The sequence below is a fragment of the Pithys albifrons genome, chromosome 33, assembly GCF_047495875.1.
Source record: "Pithys albifrons albifrons isolate INPA30051 chromosome 33, PitAlb_v1, whole genome shotgun sequence".
NCBI lineage: Eukaryota > Metazoa > Chordata > Aves > Passeriformes > Thamnophilidae > Pithys > Pithys albifrons.
The window spans coordinates 641,047-663,135 of NC_092490.1; the positions used below are offsets into that span (position 1 = coordinate 641,047).

Below are 22,089 nucleotides of genomic sequence, written 5' to 3' on the forward strand. Positions count from 1 at the left end.
TAAATAGAGAAAATACAATTGTTACACAATGCAATTGCTCACCACCCACTGACCAATGCCAGACTCCCCTTCCCAAACCCCCGTCAGCCATTACTGGGTAACTATCCCCAGTTTATATACTGGGCATGACATGATGTGCTGTGCAATAACCTTTTGGCCAGTTCAGCTCAGCTCTCCCAGCTTTTTTATTTTGGGAACCTCCTCATGGCAGAGCAGGAGACACAAAGGAAACAACAAAACAGAGTCCTTGACTTGGTATAAACATGACATGGTGAACAACCAAGCATCAGTGTGTTATCAAAAATATTCTCCTTCTGAATTCAAAACAGCTCCTGAGGGGAATTAACTCCATCCCAGCTGAAAGCAGGACAATGTCCAGCCCTTATTCCATCCCTTTTATGTCATGCCAGGTCTCACACTTCCAATTCCTCATCACCTTCCCCAGTTCTCTCTTTTGATAGACACACACACAGACATCACTCCCTTAGGGAATGGAACAGCTCTGTCAGGAGGTCATAAAATGGCCACAAAAGTGTCTGTTGAGTTCACTCAGGCCATGACTTTGGCCTCCATCCCTGGGAACAGTCTCTCAAGCAGGGAAGGTGCTGTGGGGTGCTGGACTGTTGCAGGTTGCACATTGGAGTCAGTTCTGATTCCAGCACTGCTGCACTAGGCCAGTTTTAGAACAGTTCCCTCTTCCTTGGTGGGAGGGCAACGATCAGAGGAAAGTCAAGGCTGAAATGCCCAGAACAGCTGTGGGTGAGATTGATGGCTCAGGTGGGTGATGTCCACCCAGCCAGCACAGAAGGGATAATTATTAATGTCATAGAATTGATCCATTGGCCCTTCTCTCCCAAAATCAAATTCCCTCAAGGCACACACCAGAGTTTTTCTCCTCCCATACCACCCTTCAAAAGCACCTGAGACCTTGAGGAAAAGCAACCCCTGGATGGGTTTGCCTTGGCCTGAGGCAGGAACAATGCAGACTCTTTTCCAAGCATGTTTTAATGGGCACTTCAGAAACATTAATCCTTTCTAGAGAACCTGAAAATTTTGATTGGGCAGGCCCAGCCCTATGGGGAGATGCTCCAGTGTGGACTGACCAGGTGGTCTTTGCTAAATGTGCATCCCAATGTTTTCAGGTCCCATCACCCACTGCTCTCAGTGTGCCCTTTTCCTGTTCATTCCACCCTTGGTTCTTCCCAGAGGCTGCTGCATGGCAGGGCATGGGATTCACCCACTCAGGCAAGGTTCTTTGGCCCAGGTGTCTGTCAGGTTGTTTTGGAATTCAGTCCCATAGTCTGATTCAATTCTTTCAGGAGTTCCATGTCACCATCACATTTCCTCCTCCAGGCACAGGAGAGTGTTCCAGGCAGTGCCATGGGGCACAGGGGATGTTTCCAGACTTCCTGTGGTTGTTTCCATCACCATAAGCATGTGGGCCTTGCCATGGGGAGTCTGGGGCAGCGTGATCCAGTCAGTCTGCCAGGCCTCCCTTTATTTCTCTTCCAGTCATCGTCCTCCAACCCAGAGAGGCTCCTCCTTCTAGGCTTGTGTAACTGCAGCACATTTCACATCCATGGATACCCTGTGCAACAGTTCCCATGGCTAAGCCCACCTCTCAGCCACAAGCCCATCCTTATATTTCATCTCTTCCTTGATGGCTCGAGGTGTCCTGGCCAGAAATAATTCCCTCTTGTGCTGCCAATGCCAAGGCACCTGAGCCCCTTCAATGGCAGCAGTCTGAGCCACCTGATGGTTGTTCTGCTGTTCTTCAGAGGCCTGACTCTTGGGTACAGGAGCACCCCCATGACACACCTTCAAAGCAGGTGCCCCACCTGGGCACTGATACCTTTGCCACAAGGCAGCAGCCCAGATGGGTTTCACCCTGTTCTGCCAGTTCTTCTGCTGCCATTGCTGCACCCACCCCACAGGGCATTTGGCGTCATCACTAGTGGGAGCAGAGAAGGGATCTGCTGGAGTTCTCACCTCCAATTTCAGGATGAGAAGTTGCAGGGAGCAGCCCCAGAGGTGGAGGGCAGCTGCTCGAGGTGATGGCAGGACAGAGGGAGCTGTGCAGGCCTAGAGGGGCACAGGGGTTTGCCCTGTGCTGGCTCAGGAGCAGCTGGATGTGCCTCCTGCTGTGCCGAGGGGTGCGTGTGTGTGCCCTGCTGGGCACAGTGAGGAGCAGCTGCAGCTGCCCCTTGTGCCAGGGCTGTGTCTGCCGTTGGTGCTGGGTACAGAGAGGCCAACTGGGCTCCTCTTCTGGTGCCAGGGGTGCCAGGGTTGGGCAGTGCTCTCTGTGCTGCTGCCGAGCTCGGGCAGGGCTGGCTGGTTCTGTGTGTGTGACAGTGTGCCCTGGGCCCTGCAGTGTCACAGTGTGCTTTGGCCCTTGCAGTGTCACAATGTGCCCTGGGTTCCAGGTGGCCCTGAAGTGTCACAATGTCCTCTAGGTTCTCGAACTCCCTGCAGTGTCACAGTGTCCCCTGGGTTCCATGAGGCCCTGCAGTGTCACAATGACCCCTGAGAACCCTCAGGCCTGGCATTTATATCCCTTGCAATATTGGGGCACTTTGGGGCACCAAAACAGATGGAAGAGATTGAGCCATTGGAGAATATCAAAGGGAGGCAACTAAGATGGGCAAGAGCCTGTAGTGGCAGTGTGAGAGGAGCAGCTGGGGGCACTTTTTATGTTGAGATGCACAAGAGGAGACTGAGGGGAAAACTCATTGCAGGTACAACTTCCTGGGCAGGGACAGAGGAGGGGCAGGCACTGATCTCTGCTCTGTGGGGACCCGGGACAGCAACCACTGAATGGCCTGAAGTTGTGTCAGGGCAGGGTCAGGTTGGACCTTCCAAAGAGGTTTTTTCCCCAGAGGGTGGTGGGCACTGACCAGGCTCCCCCGGAGAGTGGGCACAGCCCCAAGGTTTACAGAGCTCCTGGAGGGTTTGGATGATGTCCTGGAGCACAGGGTGTGACTCTTGGGGATGGACCTGTGCAGGGCTGAGGTTTGGACTCCATGATCCTTGCGGGCCCCTTCCCACTCATCACATTCTGGCATTCTGTGACACCAGCTGGGCTGATCCCAGTGCGCAATGACTCCCATACCCTCCCAAAATACTGTGGATGCTCCCAGTGTGGGGAGGGGTCCCAGCCCCAACCCAGCTGGTCTGGAGGAAGGGGAGATTCCCTCCTATAGGTAACTTCTAAATGAATGTGGGTCCCCCACAAGCCACGTCCAACACGGCAGAATTGGGGATTATAACCCCCCTCAGGCAGCAGTGGAGCCAGGGGGGTCACTGAAACCCCCAGAATGAAGGGGGGGGGGGGGGGGAGAGAAACTCTGAGGAGCCATTTAGAAGCACTAAAACAGACATAAAAAAATAGGATTTTTCCGTCAATAGAGTCATCTCATCCCCCTGATTTCAAGAAGGTCAACTCAGCCCAAGAAAAATAGGAGCAAAACCCTCAAAAGATATTTAAAGGCCCCTGAACTGCTGCAAAGCAGCAGGATCCCCTCAGAAAGAGCTCTCTGTGTCCCTCTCTGTGGGTTCCCACTCCAAGTGATGATGTCACATGTCCCCCACACTCCCTCACATTACCCTCCTCAGGATAGGAGGGCACCACAGAAGCTCCTTCAGTTTTTCAACAATCCCCATCTCACGTTTCCCAAATCCCATCCCATTCCCCTTCAAGTCCCATCCCAACCCTCCCAATTTGCATCCAAACCCTCCCAATTTTACCCCATCTTCCCTGGATTTGTAGCATCCCTTCTCCTGCTGCTGACTCCCACTAAGTGGGTTCAAATTGGATTAAACCATTTTGGGATGGGATTGAGTCATTTCAAGGTGGCATGGAGCCATTTTGGGGTGAGATTGATGTGTTATGAGCTGAGAGATCAATCCCTCTCAGATATTGGACTGCAAAATGATGGAGAAATGTCAGTCGGTCTGGACACCTCCAGTTTGGAGAAAAAAACCCCAAATCCCCACAGAACCCTGAAATCTTCCTGAATATCCCTTTGATCCCCAAATTCCTGCCCGAATTCCCAAGAGAATGATGGAAATTTAGATGTCTTTGTTAGATCTCTTTATTTAAACTTCAATTTCAGGTGATTTTAAGAGATGGAGATGAATCAAATAAAATATTTAAAAAAAAAAACACAAAAAACCCGAATCATGTGAATGTATATGGGGTTGAGTTGGGTGGCCTTTAGAGAATTAGAATTATAGAATTATTTAGTTTGGAAAATATCTCAAACCCCATTCAGGATTGCTTTTGGCCACCAGAAGAACTAAGTGAGAGCAGGGGAGATTTTTATGTTCAAAAGTCAGCAAATCCCCCTTCCCAATGAATTTCACACATCAGTCTCTGTCCCCACGTGGGATGGTTCTGACTTAGCAAAATGCCAATTAAGCATTTCAGAGGAAAAGTCCCTCCTCCTCCCCCACCCTCCTCCCACCTCAAAAAAAAACCCAACAAACAAACAGCAGATGATAGTTCAGTAGATTATCGTATGTTAAACAGAATAGAGAGAAAAAGTAAAACCCAAATAAAATACACACTACACACTAAGAATAAAAGCTAGCAAGAGCAATAAGAAAAAAATTGCAATTCCCTAGAAAAGATAATAAAATGCTGGAGGGCCTTGGTCTCTCCCCAGGAGCTCTGAGCTTCACCCCAAGTCTTTGCTCATCCAGCAGGAAGAAGAAGGAAGACTCCTCCTCCCTCTCTTTTTCTCTCAGAGATGACATCAGAATATGGTAGGCAATATCATTGGTCTGTAGAAGTCAACTGGCCTGACCTGGTTCAACTCAGCTGATTGTCCAAGGCCTGCACTAGAAAAGAAAGCCTAAATCTGGGCCTAACTAAACCCTTGACACCATGGATGTTCCTCCCCCTGTGTAAATTCAAGTGCCCACAGAGAACCAGGAGGATGAGGAGAACACCAGCCAGGTGTGTTCCTAACGTGGATCACTGGGAATGTGGTTCAGCAGTTCTGTTCAAAACGTGGCTCTGGAGATGGGTGATGGAGTTGGAGCAGCAGACAAAGCTCTTCCCACATTTGGGGGACGCACAGGGCTTCCCTTACTGATGGGTGCGTTGGTGTCTGGTCAAGTGAGAGCTGTGGGTGAAGCTCTTCCCGCACTCGTCACACTTGTAAGGCCGCTCTCCAGTGTGGATACGCCGGTGGGTGATGAGGTTGGAGTTGCGGTTGAATCTCTTCCCGCAGTCAGTGCAGCGGAAAGGCCTCTCCCCTGTGTGTATGCGCTGATGTACAAGGAGAGCTGAGCTTGTCTGAAACCTCTTCCCACACTCGGAACACTCATAGGGCCTCTCCCCAGTGTGGATCATCTGGTGGATGACAAGCTCAGAGTTCTGCCTAAAGCTTTTCCCACACTCCCCACAAAGATAAGGCCACTCTCCCGTGTGGATACGCCGGTGTCTGATGAGGCTGGACTTGACATTGAATCTCCTCCCGCAATCGGTGCAGGGGAAGGGCCTCTCCCCCGTGTGTGTGCGCTGATGAACGAGGAGATTGGATCTGGTCCGACACCTCTTCCCACACTCAGAACACTCATAGGGATATTCCCCAGTGTGGATCCTCTTGTGGTGCTTAAGGTTAGATCTGTGATTGAAGCTCTTTCCACATTCCTCACATGTATAAGGCCGTTCCCCAGTGTGGATGTGCTGATGACAAATCAGATCTGAGCTCTGGCTGAAGCTCTTCCCACATTCCAAGCACTTGTAGCGCTTCTCCCTTCTCTGAAGCTGCTGCTGCACCACCAGGTCAGAGTTCTGGCTCAATCTTTGACTGCCTTCCCAGGACAGGTTGGGTGTTTCCTCTTCGGACGTCTCTGGTCTCGGCTTGGAGCTCCTCTTCCTGTAGGATCCCTGTGGCTTTTCTTTCCCAGTGACTTCCTGCACCATGGAGCTGTTAAAAACAGCCTCTGCCGTGAAGTTCTGCTGTGGAGATTTGTCCTCCATGCTCAGCTCTAGGCCTGGGGCAGGAAGGAACAAGGACACTCAGGGCATTTGCCTCCGGCCCACAGGGAAGGCCAAGAACATCCCTCCAAACCTGGCCCCGGCAGGACGGCGTTGGCAGCGGGGTTGTCCTGCAGCCGGGGCCATGCTGGGCTGGAAGATGCAGGACAAGAAAGGGGCAAAGGGGCACCAACTTTCTCCTCACCTGCCTGGGGCTCCCAGGGCATTCTCATCTTCCTCACAGCCTCCTTCTGCATCCTGTCAACGTTTGGAAAGGAGAAATCCTGTTCTTGGGGTAAAAAACCAACATGTTAGCACATTGGTTGGGGGTTTCTACTCTCAAATCTATCTCTAGAAACAAACCAGTGTCTCAGTTGAGATAAATTGCAATGGGGAGTCATTCTGGAGGGAAGTCTCCTGCCCAGGATTCCCTACTCAGGTGTCTGCAATGCAGAGAAAGTGAACAAATACATCAAAATGGAAGGCGGAAAACCCCTAACTCTTTACCAAGAAGAAATACTGAAAACAACTCATAAACTGGGCTAAACAAACTCAGGAGGAGAAACTTCCCAAGCCCAGCCCACTCTGTCCAGTCAGGTTAGGGCCCAGCCTCCCCCTCCCATAAAACACACATGGCCACAGCACAGAGACAGAATGGCCCCCCTTCCATAGGATTCACCTTCTCCACACCCCAAAACCCTGGCAGGAACCTTGAGAGTCAGCACTGCAGTCAGGCTGTGCTGCTGGGACAGGCAGTCAAACCAGTGGTCCCTACCCAGTGGTGTCTGTGGTCCTGTCCCAGTGGTGGTCACAGCTCAGGTCCTTCCAGAGGGTGGTGGAAGCCCCAAGTGGGGAGGTGTGCTGGTTTAAAGGTAAACTGGCAGGAGAAATGAACACAACACAAAGGAGATTGTAAGTCAGAGTTACAATTTGATGAAAGTATTACAAGAAATGCAATGGCACAAAGAGAAAAATTCGTTTTAACTCACAAAACCTCAGCAGTATAACCCAGCCCCCTGGAGCAAAAGCACAAAGGTGTTTGTTAGACCCTGTGCTGAACCCTGTGTGTCTCCCCCAAGTCCAAAGGAAAAGTCCAAAGTGGCAAACCTGTTGGAGCAGCTGACAGTTACAGTCTGGTGGAGAGTGGTGGTCACAGACTGGTTGAAGGTGGTGGTCTCCTCCTGTCGAGGTGTTGGTCCTCCTCTCAATCCAACGAGTGTCCCCTGAGGTCTTCCCCCAAGATTATGTACCCCAGGGAGCAGCCAGTCCCTCCCCCTGGGCGGGGAGTCACACAATGGGTGATTAACTCTGGGAGTCAGGGGGTATTTTGGAACCCTTGATGGCCCATTAGCAGCCACGCCCCCTCAGGCTGGGTGTCAAGTCCTAATGACTCCCTGCAGGGGAGTTATCCCAGCTCTTATCTCACAGATGTCTTTCCCACCCAGCTCCCAGCCTGAGGGGTCAGCTGTGCCCTGGGCAGCTGCTGCAAATGCTCCACTGTTAACAGTTTCTGGGAAATGAATAGAGGGTGTGGAATACACAGCTTTGATCATCCACACAGGGATAAACTGGTCCCACCTGCTGAGCTAGGGCATGTAGGTGAATTTTTATTATTTATTTAAGGATTTCAGGTACACAATGAGCAGCATCAGCCAAGTGTTCTAAGTGACTGAGGAGCCCTTTTCCTAAACTGTGCTCATCTGAGAGAGTTTCAAATCCCTCATTTATTATTTAGTTTTATGGAATGATTCTCATTCAATTAGGTGCTTTATTTAGGCCATCACCTACAGAATTGCTGTTGTGGATAACATTGATTATAGGAAAGCAGAAGAGAAGTAAATGGAAAGACAAATGAGAGCAAAAGTTATTTATTTTTTTCAGTGTTCTCTGAATATTTTATAGTAGTTTTCTGTATTTGTGGAAGGGTTCAGTGTCCTCCCTCCTGTGAGGGAACGTAAACACTCATTAAACACAAAAAATATTCTGGCTGAGCAAAGGCAGAAGTGCAAGACCAAGCCTCAGCCTGCTGAGAGCTGAGGTTTGCCACTGGATGCCCCAGAATTCCATAGAGAAAATAGGAACACTAATAATTTTGGGGTGGGATTGAGCCATTTTCAGTGGGATTGGGCTGCTTTGAGGAGACAGATCGACCCTTCTCAGCTTTTGGGGTGCAAAGCTGCGAGAGAGTGGAATGTTGATGGTTCAGGGCTCCAACACTCTCCAGCTGCAAAAGCAGTGGGTGCTTTGCTACCCATGGGCAAAGGAACCACCCAGGAGCAGAGGGTGGAACACCCACCCCTGGAGGGGACAGGCTGGGCCTGGATCCAGGGAAGGAAAGTGGGATTTTTATGCTTTTATATCACTTAAGAACTAAAACTGCTCCAAACTTGCTTTCCATGCACACAAAACTGTTCTAAACCCTACATCTAGAGATATGTTGAAAAAGGAAATCTAATCTTCCCCATGGGGTGGATTAAAAAGAACTTGGGTCACCCTCACATTCAGGGGTCAGGTCAGGTTCTGCACAAGGGGGAACCTTCTGACAGCTGCTCATAGAACCCACCCCTTCAGCCCCCCCACTACCAAAACCTGGCCATGCAAACCCAATGCACTGCCCAGCATGGAACACCCAGAATGTGGGTCAGCTGGTCTGTGCCCAGCATGGATCACCTGGAACGTGGGTCAGCAGGTCAGTGCCCAGCATGGATCACCTGGAACGTGGGTCACCAGGTCTGTGCCCAGCATGGATCAGCTGGAACATGTGTCACCAGGTCTCTGCTAAACAGGGCTCACAAGGAATACTTTTTATCAAGTCTTTAACCACTTTGTCCACTGATGCTTGAGGAGGTGTGAGCTGCTCTGAAACCTCTTTCCATATTCCAAGTACTTGCAGGGCAATTCCCAATGTGGATGTGTTTCATTCGCTTAAATACTGCAGAGAAAAAGAAAACCCAACACTTCAGGTTCAAATATTTTCCCCAAACAAAATAAAAACTTTTCCAAGTTAGTTGTTTATACCAAAACTGGTTTTTTCTTGTTTGTTTTGCTTTTTCTTTTCTCTCCTCTATTTTTTATTTAATTAATTAGAGTTGCAGAAAGAGCTACAAAAATGTTGGGGAAAAGCCAAGGTTTCTTTGAGAAGCAAAGAAAAATCTTACCACCAGAAGCTCCTTTTTTGATGACATACCCTGTGGGGGAGAACAGTTTCTACCTTTTTTTTTTCTTCTCTTTCTCTGACACTTGTGGTAGATATCTCTTGCCCCAAGAGACTTGGAATTCTGTCTTTGGAAACGTAGAGCTGTTGCTCAGGAGAAGCTGTTTTTTACCCTTTCTGGGCTGCGCAAAGTTTGGTCCTCATGAAGAGGTGAGAGAGGGGGAAGTAGGGAGAGCTTTTCCCATGGGGTTACCACTTTGCTCTCTTTCATTTTCCCTCCCTGAATTTTCAAAAGTCCTTCTCTGAGTCCAGGGGTGTTTGGATGATGCTCTGGGGCACAGGGGTAAAGGTTATGCTGTAAGGGAGAAATTATCCTGAGTCAAGAAAGTTCTAAGTTGGAGATGCAATTTACTAGAAAGATTACAATAATTCAATGATACAGAGAAAAACTTGTTTCAGCCCTCAATAAACCAATTGTATAACCCATCCCGCTGGGGCATGAACATTATGGTCTTCAATTGCCCCTGTGCTGAGTGCCACGTGGTATCCCTGAATTCACAGTCAAAGGAAAGGAAACCTTTTGGTGAGGATGATGGTCACAGTCTGGTCAAGAGTGGCTGTTGCAGTTCTGTTAAAGTCTTAGTCCCTCTCTGGATACAAATAGTGATACCAGAAATGCCAATCCCTGAAGATTTGACATGCTCAGGTTCAAGTGGGAATGCCCTGCACCTCACCCAGGGTGGGGACTTCCACAATGGGTGGTTTGACCCTGTAAATCCTGGGATATTTTTGGAGTCTTTGATGGTGTGAGTCATTGGAGCTGCCTATTGTTCCAGCCCCTAATGGCCCATTAGCAGAAATGAGCCCTCAGGGTGGGTGTGAATGTGTTGATGCCTCCCCAGAGGGGAGTTATCACAGGTGACTCATTGGTGTGAAGACACAAACATTCCTGTGCCTCCCAGGGTTCTCTCACACCCAGCTTGTAGCCTCAGGGCTTGGGTGGGCTCTGTATTTATACTGATAAATGTATAAATCTGGAATTTTTTCACATCTTCCAAAATGCAGCTCTGTTCCTTGTCTTCTGTAGGGACTGCTAGAGTCTTGGAAAATTTGTCTCAGCTTCTCTCTGAGGGAGGATTTGAGATTCCTTCCGCAGGAACTTTTGGAGAACATGGCTGTGCTGTGCAGCCATTGGAAAGAAAATATTTTGTTGTCCTTTAAAAAATTTTTAGCCAGCCTTCTGCCCCTGGGGCGGATGTGTCAGGAGAAAATGTGGAGAATGAAGGAGTGGTTACACAGAAATCTGAAATGATCCTGTTATTAAAAGATGCAGAGAAAAAATAGGTTGGATCCATGATGGCCCATTAGCAGAGGTGAAAATCTCCAGGCCATGTGTGGGAATTGTCTCAGTGCTCCCAGGGGGGAGTTATCACAGCTCAGTCCCTGTGCAAGGCCAAGGAAAACACACCTACCTGGAGCCTGAGCTGGCAGGTGTGCACACCCTCACAACCTTGGGGGTCACTTTGCACATCATCAGCTCCACCTGCACTGTCTGAGTCATCAGCATTCCAGCCTTTCACACCTGGGCACACATTCTTCTGCCAGGAGAACAGGACCACCCTTATTTAATCTCAAATTCCCCTCCCACTCCCAATTAGCAGGAATTTTGGGGAACAGAGGAAAGAGAAGGAGGATATCAGAAGTTTTGTGTCACCCAGGACATTTTCCACCACTCTATTCCCTTTTCTTTTTTTTCCCTTTTCCCCAGTATGCCCTGAATAACACATTAACTCTGCACCTCTATATCCAATATTATACACAAATAGGAACAATGGAACAGGCAGTTTTACACCACAAATAGGTCCTCTTCAGGTACACACCATGTTTCCCCATTTTTCTGAATTACCCACCAAGTGCAACTTTGTCCTTGAGCAAAATCAATCCCACAGATGGGTTTGCCTTTGCTTGAGACAGGACTGATCCACACGGTTTCCCCTGACACACCTCTCAGGTGCACTGTGGGGACTTTCTCTCCATCTGTGCTGTGAAGGGGCTCTGATTGGGGTTATCATCCAGTTATTAAAATTGTTAGAAATGTCTCTGCCCAAATTAAGGTGCAAAAAGAATCAGATGCCAAAGTCAAGAGTGTGGATTTTATTTAAGAGTAAATGTGAGGCAAAGAAAGAGAAATAGAAAGAAATATGAAAAAGTAGAGGGGAAGAGAAAGAGGGTGACAGAGAAAAGTTAAAACAGGAAATGTATCCCCACTCCATGGAACCCAGTGGTGTCCTGTGGCTCTGGATCTGCTGTCTCCTTGGTGCTGAGGGTCCCCCAAAACAGAGTCCAGGTCGGATTTTCTGGGATTTTCTTCTCTGTCACAATTTATCTTCACAACATTCCTTTCCAATTAATGTTCCACAAAGCTGCACCCACAACTGAGAAATGTCAGTGGTGCAGAGTGCAAGTATTTCCTAAACTGGTCACAGGTCATGGGAGCTGGGAAAAGGTTTTCCTGTATTTTATCCATGTCCCATTTTCAGTCCAAAGCTGAAACTCCTTCTGATTTAGGAAGGGGGTCTGAACCATTTCCCATGGAATAGTTTCTTTTATTCTGTTAAGATCTTTTAGTTCACATGCCAAAATCTCTGTAAGATTTAGACAAATTATCACAACAATGAATCCAAAATTTTCTGAGGAAGAATTCTGGGAAGGTTGAGACATATTTGTATGATTTCAAACATGCAAAAACTCTTGTACCAAATGACAAATTAAAATGGGTTGTCTGTTTTAGTTCTCAAGTGGTTGAATTTAAAGTATTTCTCCATAAGAGCAGACAAAGAGATTATTCCACTTCATTCTTTCATTCTTAGTAAAGCAAAAAATATAGCAAAATTAAATAAGAATTAATAAAATTGGTTTTTTTAGAAAGTCCTTCTAATATTTGATCTCCCAATGAATCCCTCTCAATGAAAACACAAACAAACCACAAGAAATATTATTTAATAATAATTACGGGAAAAATAAATTTTTGTTTCTTCCACTCAGGTCCATCTCTGCTGTTGGCAGGTCACTATAAAAAGAGAAGTGGAAATTTCACTCACTAGAGACTGATTATTTTAACACAGGCTGGGATAATGCTCCTGAAGCAACGACTTGAGTCTGAAATGCTGACAGTCCCAAGGTGACACATCCTGAGGGAAAGATGCTCATCACCCCTTGGCTGCTTTCTGTGAGCCTTCTTCTGCACATCTGCTGGCAGTTCCCCCAGTCCCAGCTGGTTCCTTTGATCTTCAGTTGGGAGTGCTGGAATTCCTGGAAATAGAAAACTAAACAAACTTCACCCAAAAAGCTACTCCTTAGTGAATCAGGTGGTTCAACTGCATGAACTGGGGATCTCTCAGGTGGAGTTTTAACTCCTCTTCCATGCAGTGCTCCCTGCACTGCTGTTGTTGTTTGCCCCATCTTTTCAGGGGGTCTCCTCCCATTAATTTCCTGTTCAGAGGCAGTGAGACTGCTTGTAAAAATTCAGGAAGAGCTGCCCCTTGTGCTGGGTCACTTTGAGGGTTTTTAGGAGGTTTCTGCTCCTCACCCTGGAGCCATGAACTGACCTTATCAGTTGGGCAGATAACACGTGCTCCTTTTGCTCCAGTGGTTTAACTTTGTGCCACCTGGGAAGTGGCTCCAGTCCCTCAGCATCCCACTGCATTAATAGTGACTGGATTTCCATCTCCCCTGATCCAGGGCCAGGCTTTGATATCTTGGGAGCCACACACGGTGCCAGTTTAGCAGCACTTTGCTGACCCTGGCACGCAGTGGTTGTTTCAGCTTTAATTAAGGGTCAATCTGCTCCTTCCTCATCATCAGCTGTCAATGCAAACCTGATGTTTTGCTCTTTCTCACAACAACAGACTGGCTCACTGTCTCTCAGCTCCTCCCCTGAACACAGGAAGTTTGAGTTACAAGGCTTTGTTACGGGTTCTACATCCTGGAAATCTCCCTGAAAGATTCTCCCTCTCTTCTGCACCTTCCAAAGCTCCACCTGAATCTCTCATACATGCCCATGCTCAGCAGCAAAGCAGTGCCACCATTTGCAGCCTGTCTTGGAGCTCAGCAGCAAGCAATGCTCCCACTGCAGCATTTTGGCCTAATTTTTCCCTTTATCTGAAAATACAATTATTTTGCCTCAATATTGCAAAGACAGGATTATTTCAGATTTCTGTGTAACCACTCCTTCATTCCCCACATTTTCTCCTGCCAACTCCACCCCAGCACAGAAGAGTAACTAAGAAAATTTTAAAGAAAGGAAAACAAAATATTTTCTTTCCATTGGCTGTCCACGAGGGCCATGCACTGTAAAAGCTCCTGCAGAAGGAAACACAAAACCTCCCTCAGAGAAAAGCTGAGGCAAAGTTTCCCAGATTTCAGGACTCCCTACAGAAGAGCCCTCAGTCTCCACAGGTCCCTCAGAGGAAACTTTGCTGCTGTCAAAGGCACTTTGGGGCAAGAACATAACGCTGCTCTCACTGCACCAAAATAACAGCACGTCCTGGTTTTCTGGTCTTCTCTGGGGTGAGGATCCAGCAAAACGGAGAGTCCAATGGATGAATACACTGGCCCAGTTACAGGTGCTGTGACGAATTAGGACTATGTTAGGATAAACCAAACTGTGGATTCTGCACACTCTGTGGCAATTCTGATGAACTGTTAATAATGGAACATTTGCAGCAGCTGCCCAGGGCACACCGGCACATTTTCTGTGCTTTTAGTTTGAAATCTCATCAATAATCCTCTTTTTTAACACTTTTTAATGACCATTGAAGAAAACTAAGGAGAAAACCAAGGTGAGTACAGTGCTGGTTGTGCCAGGCTCATTCCTTTGGCAACAAACACATGTCGTAGCAGTCATCAGTCTCCTCTCTTGCAAACCACTGAATGAAAGAGATCAGCAAATGGACCTGTGGGTAAACATCTTGGCCTCAAAGCTGTATCATTCAACCCAGATGCAGTTTAAAAATCAAGACAAGGATTTCTAAACAAATTCATGTATAGATCTATTCTTCAGGAATGTGTGTTCTTTTAAATCCTGACTTGAATTTTCAGGCTCCAGAACAAAACTTCTTTTATCCAAGACATAGTACAGCAGTTTCAGGTCACTCAAATTCTTCTCTGCTCAGAAACACACAAATAGGAAAGTTATCACATAAAGCAATGTTGAACTAAGGAATCAGTCCCCAGGTGACAGACTGCTGCTTTATTCACTAAGCCTTAGAATCTTTTAACTTGCATTTCATTGCCAAAGAAGATGATGGAAGAACTCCAGCCCATATGCAAGAGTTACAAGTCTATATTTGGGACCACAGAGAACTTCTAAAATGAAGGTTGAAAATGACTTCCACGTGTGAAAGATTCCCAGGTAGGTTGATAGACAAGGAACAGAGGTGCATTTTGGGAGATGTGAAAAAAACAAATTTATACATTTATCGGTTTAACTCCTGGTCCACCCAAGACCTCAGGCTACAAGATGGGTGTTTGAGTACCCTCGGAGGCACAGGAATGTTTCTGTCTTAACATCAATGACTCAGGTGTGATAACTCCCCCCTGGGGAGGCATCAACACATTCACACCCACCCTGAGGGCTCATGTCTGCTAATGGGCCATTAGGGGCTGGAACAATAGGCAGCTGCAATGACTCACACCATCAAAGACTCTAAAAATATCCCATTCCTGCCTTACAGCATAACCTTTAAACCCTGTGCCCCAGACCATCATCCAAACACTCCTGGACACAAAGAAGGACTTTTGAAAATTCAGGGAGGGAATATTAAAGAGAGCAAACTGGTAACCCTATGGGAAAATCTCTCCCTACTTCCCTCCCTCTCACCTCCTCATGAGGACCAGACTTTGCTCAGCCCAGAAAGGCTAAAAAACAGCTTCTCCTGAGGAACAACTCTACATATCCAAAGACAGCAGTCCAGGCATCCTGGGGCCAGAGATATCTATCACAGGCACCAGAGAAACAGAAGGAAAAAAAAAAGGTAGAAACTGTTTTCCCCCACAGAGTATCTCACCAAAATGCAGCTTCTGGTGGTGAGGTTTTTCTTTGCTTCTAAAAGCAACCTTGGCTTTTCCCCAACATTTTTGTAGCTCTTTCTGCACCTCCTAGCAATTAAAAAAAAAAAAAAAAGAGAAAATAAAGGCAATACAAAAAAAAAAAAGAAACCTGTTTTGGTATAAAAAACTAACTTGTAAAAGTTTTACTTTTCTTTGGAGGAAATTTTTGAACCTTAAGTATTGTTGTTTTTTGTTAATTTGGGGTTTTTCTCTGCAGTATTTAAGTGGATGAAACACATCCACATTGGGAACTGCCCTGCGAGTGCTTGGAATATGGAAAGAGATTTCAGAGCAGCTCACACCTCCTCAAGCATCAGTGGACAAAGTGGTTAAAACTTGATAACCAAAATTCCTTGTGAGCCCTGTTTAGCAGAGACCTGGTGACCCACGTTCCCGGTGATCCATGCTGGGCACTGACCTGCTGACCCACATTCCAGGTGTTCCATGCCGGGCACTGACCTGCTGACCCACATTCCAGGTGATCCATGCTGGGCACTGACCTGCTGACCCACATTCCAGGTGATCCATGCTGGGCACAGACCAGCTGACCCACATTCCAGGTGATCCATGCTGGGCACAGACCAGCTGACCCACATTCTGGGTGTTCCATTCTGGGCAGTGCATTGGGTTTGCATGGCAAGGTTTTGTTAGTGGGGGGGCTTCAGGGGTGGGTTCTGTGAGCAGCTGCCAGAAGCTTCCCCCATGCCCAGCACCTGACCCGAGCCCTGAAGGTGAGGATGACCCAAGTTCTGTTTAATCCACCCCATGGGGAAGATTAGATTTACTTTATCAATATATCTGTAGATGTAGGGTTTAGAACAGTTCTGTGTGCATGGAAAGTAGGTTTGGAGCAGTTTTGGTTCCTGTCTGTAGTGATATAAAAGACTAAAAATCCCACTTTCCTTCCCTGGCTCCAAGCCCAGCCTGTCCCCTCCAGGGGTGGGTGTTCCCCCCTCTGCTCCTGGGTGGTTCCTTTGCCCATGGGTAGCAAAACACCCACTGCTTTTGCAGCTGGAGAGTGTTGGAGCCATGAACCATCAACATTCCAGTCTCTGCCACCTTTGCACCCCAAAAGCTGAGAAGGGTCGATCTGTCTCCTCAAAGCAGCCCAATCCCACTGAAAATGGCTCAATCCCACCCCAAAATTATTAGTGTTATTATTTTCTCTATGGAATTCTATGACAGCCAGTGCCAAACCTCAGCTCTCAGCAGGCTGAGGCTTGGTCTTGCACTTCTGCCTTTGCTCAGCCAGAATAATTTTATTGTTTAATGAGTGTTTACCATCCCTCACAGGAGGGAGGACACTGAATCTTTCTACAAAAAGAGAAAACTAGTATAAAAAATTCAGAGAACACTGAAAAAAAGAAATAACTTTTGCTCTCATTTCTCCTTTCCATTTACTTCTCTTCTGCTTTCCTATAATCAATATAATTCACAACAGCAATTCTGTAGGTGATGGCCTAAAAAAAAACATCTAATTGAATGAGAATCATTCCATAAATCTAAATCAAAAATGAGGGATTTTAAACTCTATCAGATGAACACAGTTTAGGAAAAGGGCTCCTCAGTCAATTAGAAAACTTGACTGATGCTGCTCATTGTGTACCTGAAAATTTTAAATAAAAAATTAAAAATTGTCTTACATGTCCTAGTTTAGTAGGTGGGACCAGTTTATCCCTGTGTGAATGATCAAAGCTGTGTATTCCACACCCCCTCTTCATTTCCCAAAAACTGTTAACAGTTGAGCATTTGCAGCAGCTGCCCAGGGCACAGCTGACCCCTCAGGCTGGGAGCTGGGTGTGAAAGACATCTGTGAGATAAGAGCTGGGATAACTCCCCTGCAGGGAGTCGTTAGCACCTTGACACCCAGCCTGAGGGGGCGTGGCTGTTAATGGGCCATCAAGGGTTCCAAAATACCCCCTGACTCCCAGAGTTAATCACCCATTGGGTGACTCCCCGCCCAGGGGGAGGGACTGGCTGCTCCTTGGGGTACATATCCTGGGGGAAGACCTCAGGGGACATTCGTTGGATTGAGAGGAGGACCAACACCTCGACAGGAGGAGACCACCACCTTCAACCAGTCTGTGACCACCACTCTCCACCAGACTGCAACTGTCAGCTGCACCAACAGGTTTGCCACCTTGCACTTTTCCTTTGGACTTGGGGGAGCCACACAGGGTTCAGCACAGGGGCTAAGAAACCCCTTTGTGCTTGTGCCCCAGGGGGCTGGGTTATACTGTAGGGCTTTTGTGGGTTAAACCCAATTTTTCACTTTGTGCCATTGCATTTCTTGTAATACTTTCATCAAATTGTAACTCTGACTTATAATCTCCTTTGTGTTGTGTTCATTTCTCCTGCCAGTTTCCCTTTAAACCAGCACAGCTCCCCACTTGGAGCTTCCACCACCCTCTGGAAGGATCTGAGCTGTGACCACCACTGGGACAGGACCACAGACACCACTGGGTGAGGACCACTGCCTTGACTGCCTGTCCCAGCAGCACAGCCTGACTGCAGTGCTGACTCTCAAGGTTCCTGCCAGGGTTTTGGGGTGTGGGGAAGGTGAATCCTATGGAAGGGGGGCCATTCTGTCTCTGTGCTGTGGCCATGTGTGTTTTATGGGAGGGGGAGGCTGGGCACTAACTTGACTGGACAGAGTGGGCTGGGCTTGGGAAGTTTCTCCTCCTGAGTTTGCTTAGCCCAGTTTATGAGTTGTTTTCAGCATTTCTTCATGGTAAAGAAGATGTGTTTCTCCACTTTCTCTGCATTGCAGACACCTGAGTAGGGAATCCCAGACAGGAGACTTCTCTCCACGGTGACTCCCTCTTGCAAATTATCTCAAACTGAGACACTGGTGTGTTTCTAGAGATAGATTTGAGAGTAGGAACCCCCAACCAGTATGCTAAGATGTTGGTTTTTTTACCCCAGAACAGCATTTCTCCTTTCCAAACATTGAAAGGATGCAGAAGGAGACTGCGAGCAAGATGAGAATGCCCCGGGAGCCCCAGGCAGGTGAGGAGGAAGTCAGTGCCCCTTTGCCCCTCTCTTGTGCTGCATCTTCCAGCCCAGCATGGCCCCGGCTGCAGGACAACCCCGCTGCAGACGCCGTCCTGCCAGGGCCGGGTTTGGGGGGATGTCCTTGGCCTTCCCTGTGGGCCGGAGGCAAATGCCCTGAGTGTCCTTGTTCCTTCCTGCCCCAGGCCCCGAGCTGAGCATGGAGAGCACAAAGGACAAATACCCCAGGCAGAACTTCACAGTAGAGGCTGTTTTGAACAGTGCCACGGTGCAGGAAGTCACTGGGGAGAAAAAACCACAGCGATCCCACAGGAAGAGGAGCTCCAAGCCGAGCCAAGAGACATCCGAGGAGGAAACACCGAACGTGTCCGGGGAAGGCAGTCAAAGATTGAGCCAGAGCTCTGACCTGGTGGTGCAGCAGCAACTTCAGAGAAGGGAGAAGCACTACAAGTGCTTGGAATGTGAGAAGAGATTCAGCCAGAGCTCAGATCTGATTCGTCATCAGCACATCCACACTGGGGAACGGCCTTACACATGTGAGGAATGTGGGAAGAGCTTCAATCAGAGCTCCACCCTTAAGCAACACAAGAAGATCCACACTGGGGAATATCCCTACGAGTGTTCTGAGTGTGGGAAGAGGTGTCGGACCAGCTCCAATCTTCTTGTTCATCAGCGCACACACACGGGGGAGAGGTCCTTCTGCTGCACCGACTGCGGAAAGAGATTCAATCAGAACTCCAACCTCATTACTCACCGGCGTATCCACACTGGAGAGAGGCCTTACCAATGTAGGGAGTGTGGGAAAGGCTTTAGACAGAACTCTGAGCTTGTCATCCACCAGATGGTCCACACCGGGGAGAGGCCCTACGAGTGTTCCCAGTGTGGGAAGAGGTTTCAGACCAGCTCACTTCTCCTTGTACATCAGCGCATACACACAGGGGAGAGGCCTTTCCGCTGCACCGACTGCGGGAAGAGATTCAATGTCAACTCCAGCCTCATCACCCACCGGCGTATCCACACTGGAGAGCGGCCATACAGCTGTGACGAGTGCGGGAAGAGCTTCACCCAGAGCTCTAACTTGACCAGACACCAACGCACCCACCAGTAAGGGAAGCCCTGTGTATGCCCCAAATGTGGGAAGAGCTTTGTCTGCTGCTCCAACTCCATCACCCATCTCCAGAGCCACGTTTTGAACAGAACTCATGAACCACATTCCCAGTGATCCACGTTAGGAACACACCTGGCTGGTGTTCTTCTCATCCTCCTGGTTCTCTGTGGGCACTTGAATTTACACAGGGGGAGGAACATCCATGGTGTCAAGGGTTTAGTTAGGCCCAGATTTAGGCTTTGTTTTCTAGTGCAGACCTTGGACAATCAGCTGACTTGAACCAGGTCAGGCCAGTTGACTTCTAAAAGCCAATCATATTGCCTACCATATTCTGATGTCATCTCAGATAGACAAAGAGAGGGAGGAGGGGTCTTCCTTCTTCTTCCTGCTGGATGAGCAAAGACTTGGGGGTGAAGCTCAGAGCTCCTGGGGAGAGACCAAGGCCCTCCAGCATTTTATTATCTTTTCTAGGGAATTGCAATTTTTTTCTTATTGCTCTTGCTAGCTTTTATTCTTAGTGTGTAGTTTGTATTTTATTTGGGTTTTACTTTTTCTCTCTATTCTGTTTAATGTACCATAATCTCCTGAACTATCATCTGCTGTTTGTTTGTTGGGTTTTTTTGGGGGTGGGAGGAGGGTGGGGGAGGAGGAGGGACTTTTCCTCTGAAATGCTTCTTGGCATTTTGCTAAGTCAGAACCATCCCACGTGGGGACAGAGACTGATGTGTGAAATTCATTGGAAAGGGGGATTTGCTGACTTTTGAACATAAAAATCTCCCCTGCTCTCACTTAGTTCTTCAGGTGGCCAAAAGCAATCCTGAATGGCGTTTGAGATATTTTCCAAACTAAATAATTCTATAATTCTAATTCTCTGAAGGCCACCCAACCCAACCCCATATACATTCACATGATTCGGGTTTTCTGTGTTTTTTTAAAATATTTTATTTGATTCATCTTCATCTCTTAAAATCACCTGAAATTGAAGTTTAAATAAAGAAATCTAACAAAGACATCTAAATTTCCACCATTCTCTTGGGAATTCGGGCAGGAATTTGGGGTTCTATAAGATATTCAGGAAGATTTCAGGGTTCTGTGGGGATTTGGGGGAGTTTTCTTCAAAACTGGAGGTGTCCAGACCGACTGACATTTCTCCATCATTTTACAGTCCAATATCTGAGAGGGATTGATCTGTCAGCTCATAACACCTCAATCCCACCCCAAAATGGCTCCATGCCAACTTGAAATGACTCAATCCCATCACAAAATTGTTTAATCCAATTTGAACCCACTTAGGGGGAGTCACCAGCAGGAGAAGGGATGCTACAAACCCAGGGAGGATGGGATAAAGTTGGGAGGGCTTGGATGCAAATTGGGAGGGTTGGGATGGGACTTGAAGGGGAATGGGATGGGATTTGGGAAACTTGAGATGTGGTGTGTTCAAAAACTGAGGGAGCTTCTGTGTTGCCCTCCTATCCTGAGGAGGGTAATGTGAGGGAGTGTGGGGGACCTGTGACATCAGCACTTAGAGTGGGAACCCACAGAGAGGGACACAGGGAGCTCTTTCTGAGGGGATCCTGCTGCTTTGCAGCAGTTCAGGGGGCTTTAAATATCTTTTGAGGGTTTCGCTCCTCTTTTTCTTGGGCTGAGTTGACCCTCTTTCAATCAGGGTGATGAGATGACCCTATTGATGGAAAAATCCTGCTGTTTTATATCTTGTTTAGGGGTTCTAAATGGCTCTTGGGAGTCCCCCCACCTTCATTCTGGGGGTTGCAGTGACTCCATGACTCCATTGGGGTATGAGGGAGGTTATAATCCCCAATTCTGAGGTGTTAGAAGTGGCTTTGTGGGGGACCCACATTTCATTGACATCTGACCGGTAGGAGGGTGCCTCCCCTTCCTCCAGACCTCTTGGGGTGGGGCTGGAACCCCTCCCCACACTGGGAGCATCCACAGTATTTTTTGGGGGTATGGGACTCCTTGTGCACTGGGATCAGCCCAGATTGTGTAACAGAATGCCAGAATGTGATGAGGGGGAAGGGACCCCGAAGGATCATGGAGTCCAATCCTAAGCCCTGCACAGGCCCATCCTCAAGAGTCACACCCTGTGCCCCAGAGCTTTATCCAAACACTCCTGAAGCTCTGGCAGCCTTGGGACTGTGCCCACTGCCCTGGGGAGCCTGGTCAGTACCCATCGCCCTCTGGAGGAAGAACCTCTTTCTAAGATCTAACCTAACCCTGCCATGACACAACTGCAGGCCATTCCCTGGTTGCTGTCCCTGGTCCCCACAGAGCAGAGATCAGTGCCTGCCCTTCCTCTGCCCCTGCCCAGGAAGTTGTACCTGCAATGAGGTGTCTCCTCTGTCTCCTCTTGTACTGCTGAACACACCAAGTGCCCTCAGCTGCTCCTCACACACATCCCCTGCAGGCCCTTGCCCATCTTGATTTCCTCCTTTGGACACTCTCCAATGGCTCAATCTCTTCCATCTCTTTTAGTGCCCCAAAATGCCCCAATATTGCAAGGGACATAAATGCCAGGCCTGAGGGTTCCCAGGGGCCATTGTGACCCTGCAGGGCATTCTGGAACCCAGGGGACACTTTGACACTGCAGGGGCACCTGGAACCCAGGGCACACTGTGACACTTCAGGGCCCAGGACACACTGTCACACACACAGAACCAGCCAGCCCTGCCCAGCACTCAACAGCAGCACAGAGGGCAC

General features: G+C 48.1%; 2 protein-coding genes across 2 annotated transcripts in view; one reads left to right on the top strand and one right to left on the bottom strand.

Moving 5' to 3' along the window:
• The window catches only part of LOC139684162 (uncharacterized), a 1,455,962-nt gene that overhangs the window by 604,785 nt on the left and 829,088 nt on the right, over positions 1 to 22,089 (bottom strand). Inside the window, 1 exon segment of the mRNA XM_071579763.1 lies at positions 5,094 to 5,765. Within this exon segment, the coding sequence (XP_071435864.1) occupies positions 5,094 to 5,765 (672 nt within the window).
• Positions 1 to 22,089, top strand: part of LOC139684161 (uncharacterized) — a 1,434,678-nt gene that overhangs the window by 543,353 nt on the left and 869,236 nt on the right. The window contains 1 exon segment of the mRNA XM_071579762.1: positions 18,696 to 19,410. Coding sequence (XP_071435863.1) covers positions 18,696 to 19,410 — 715 coding nt within the window.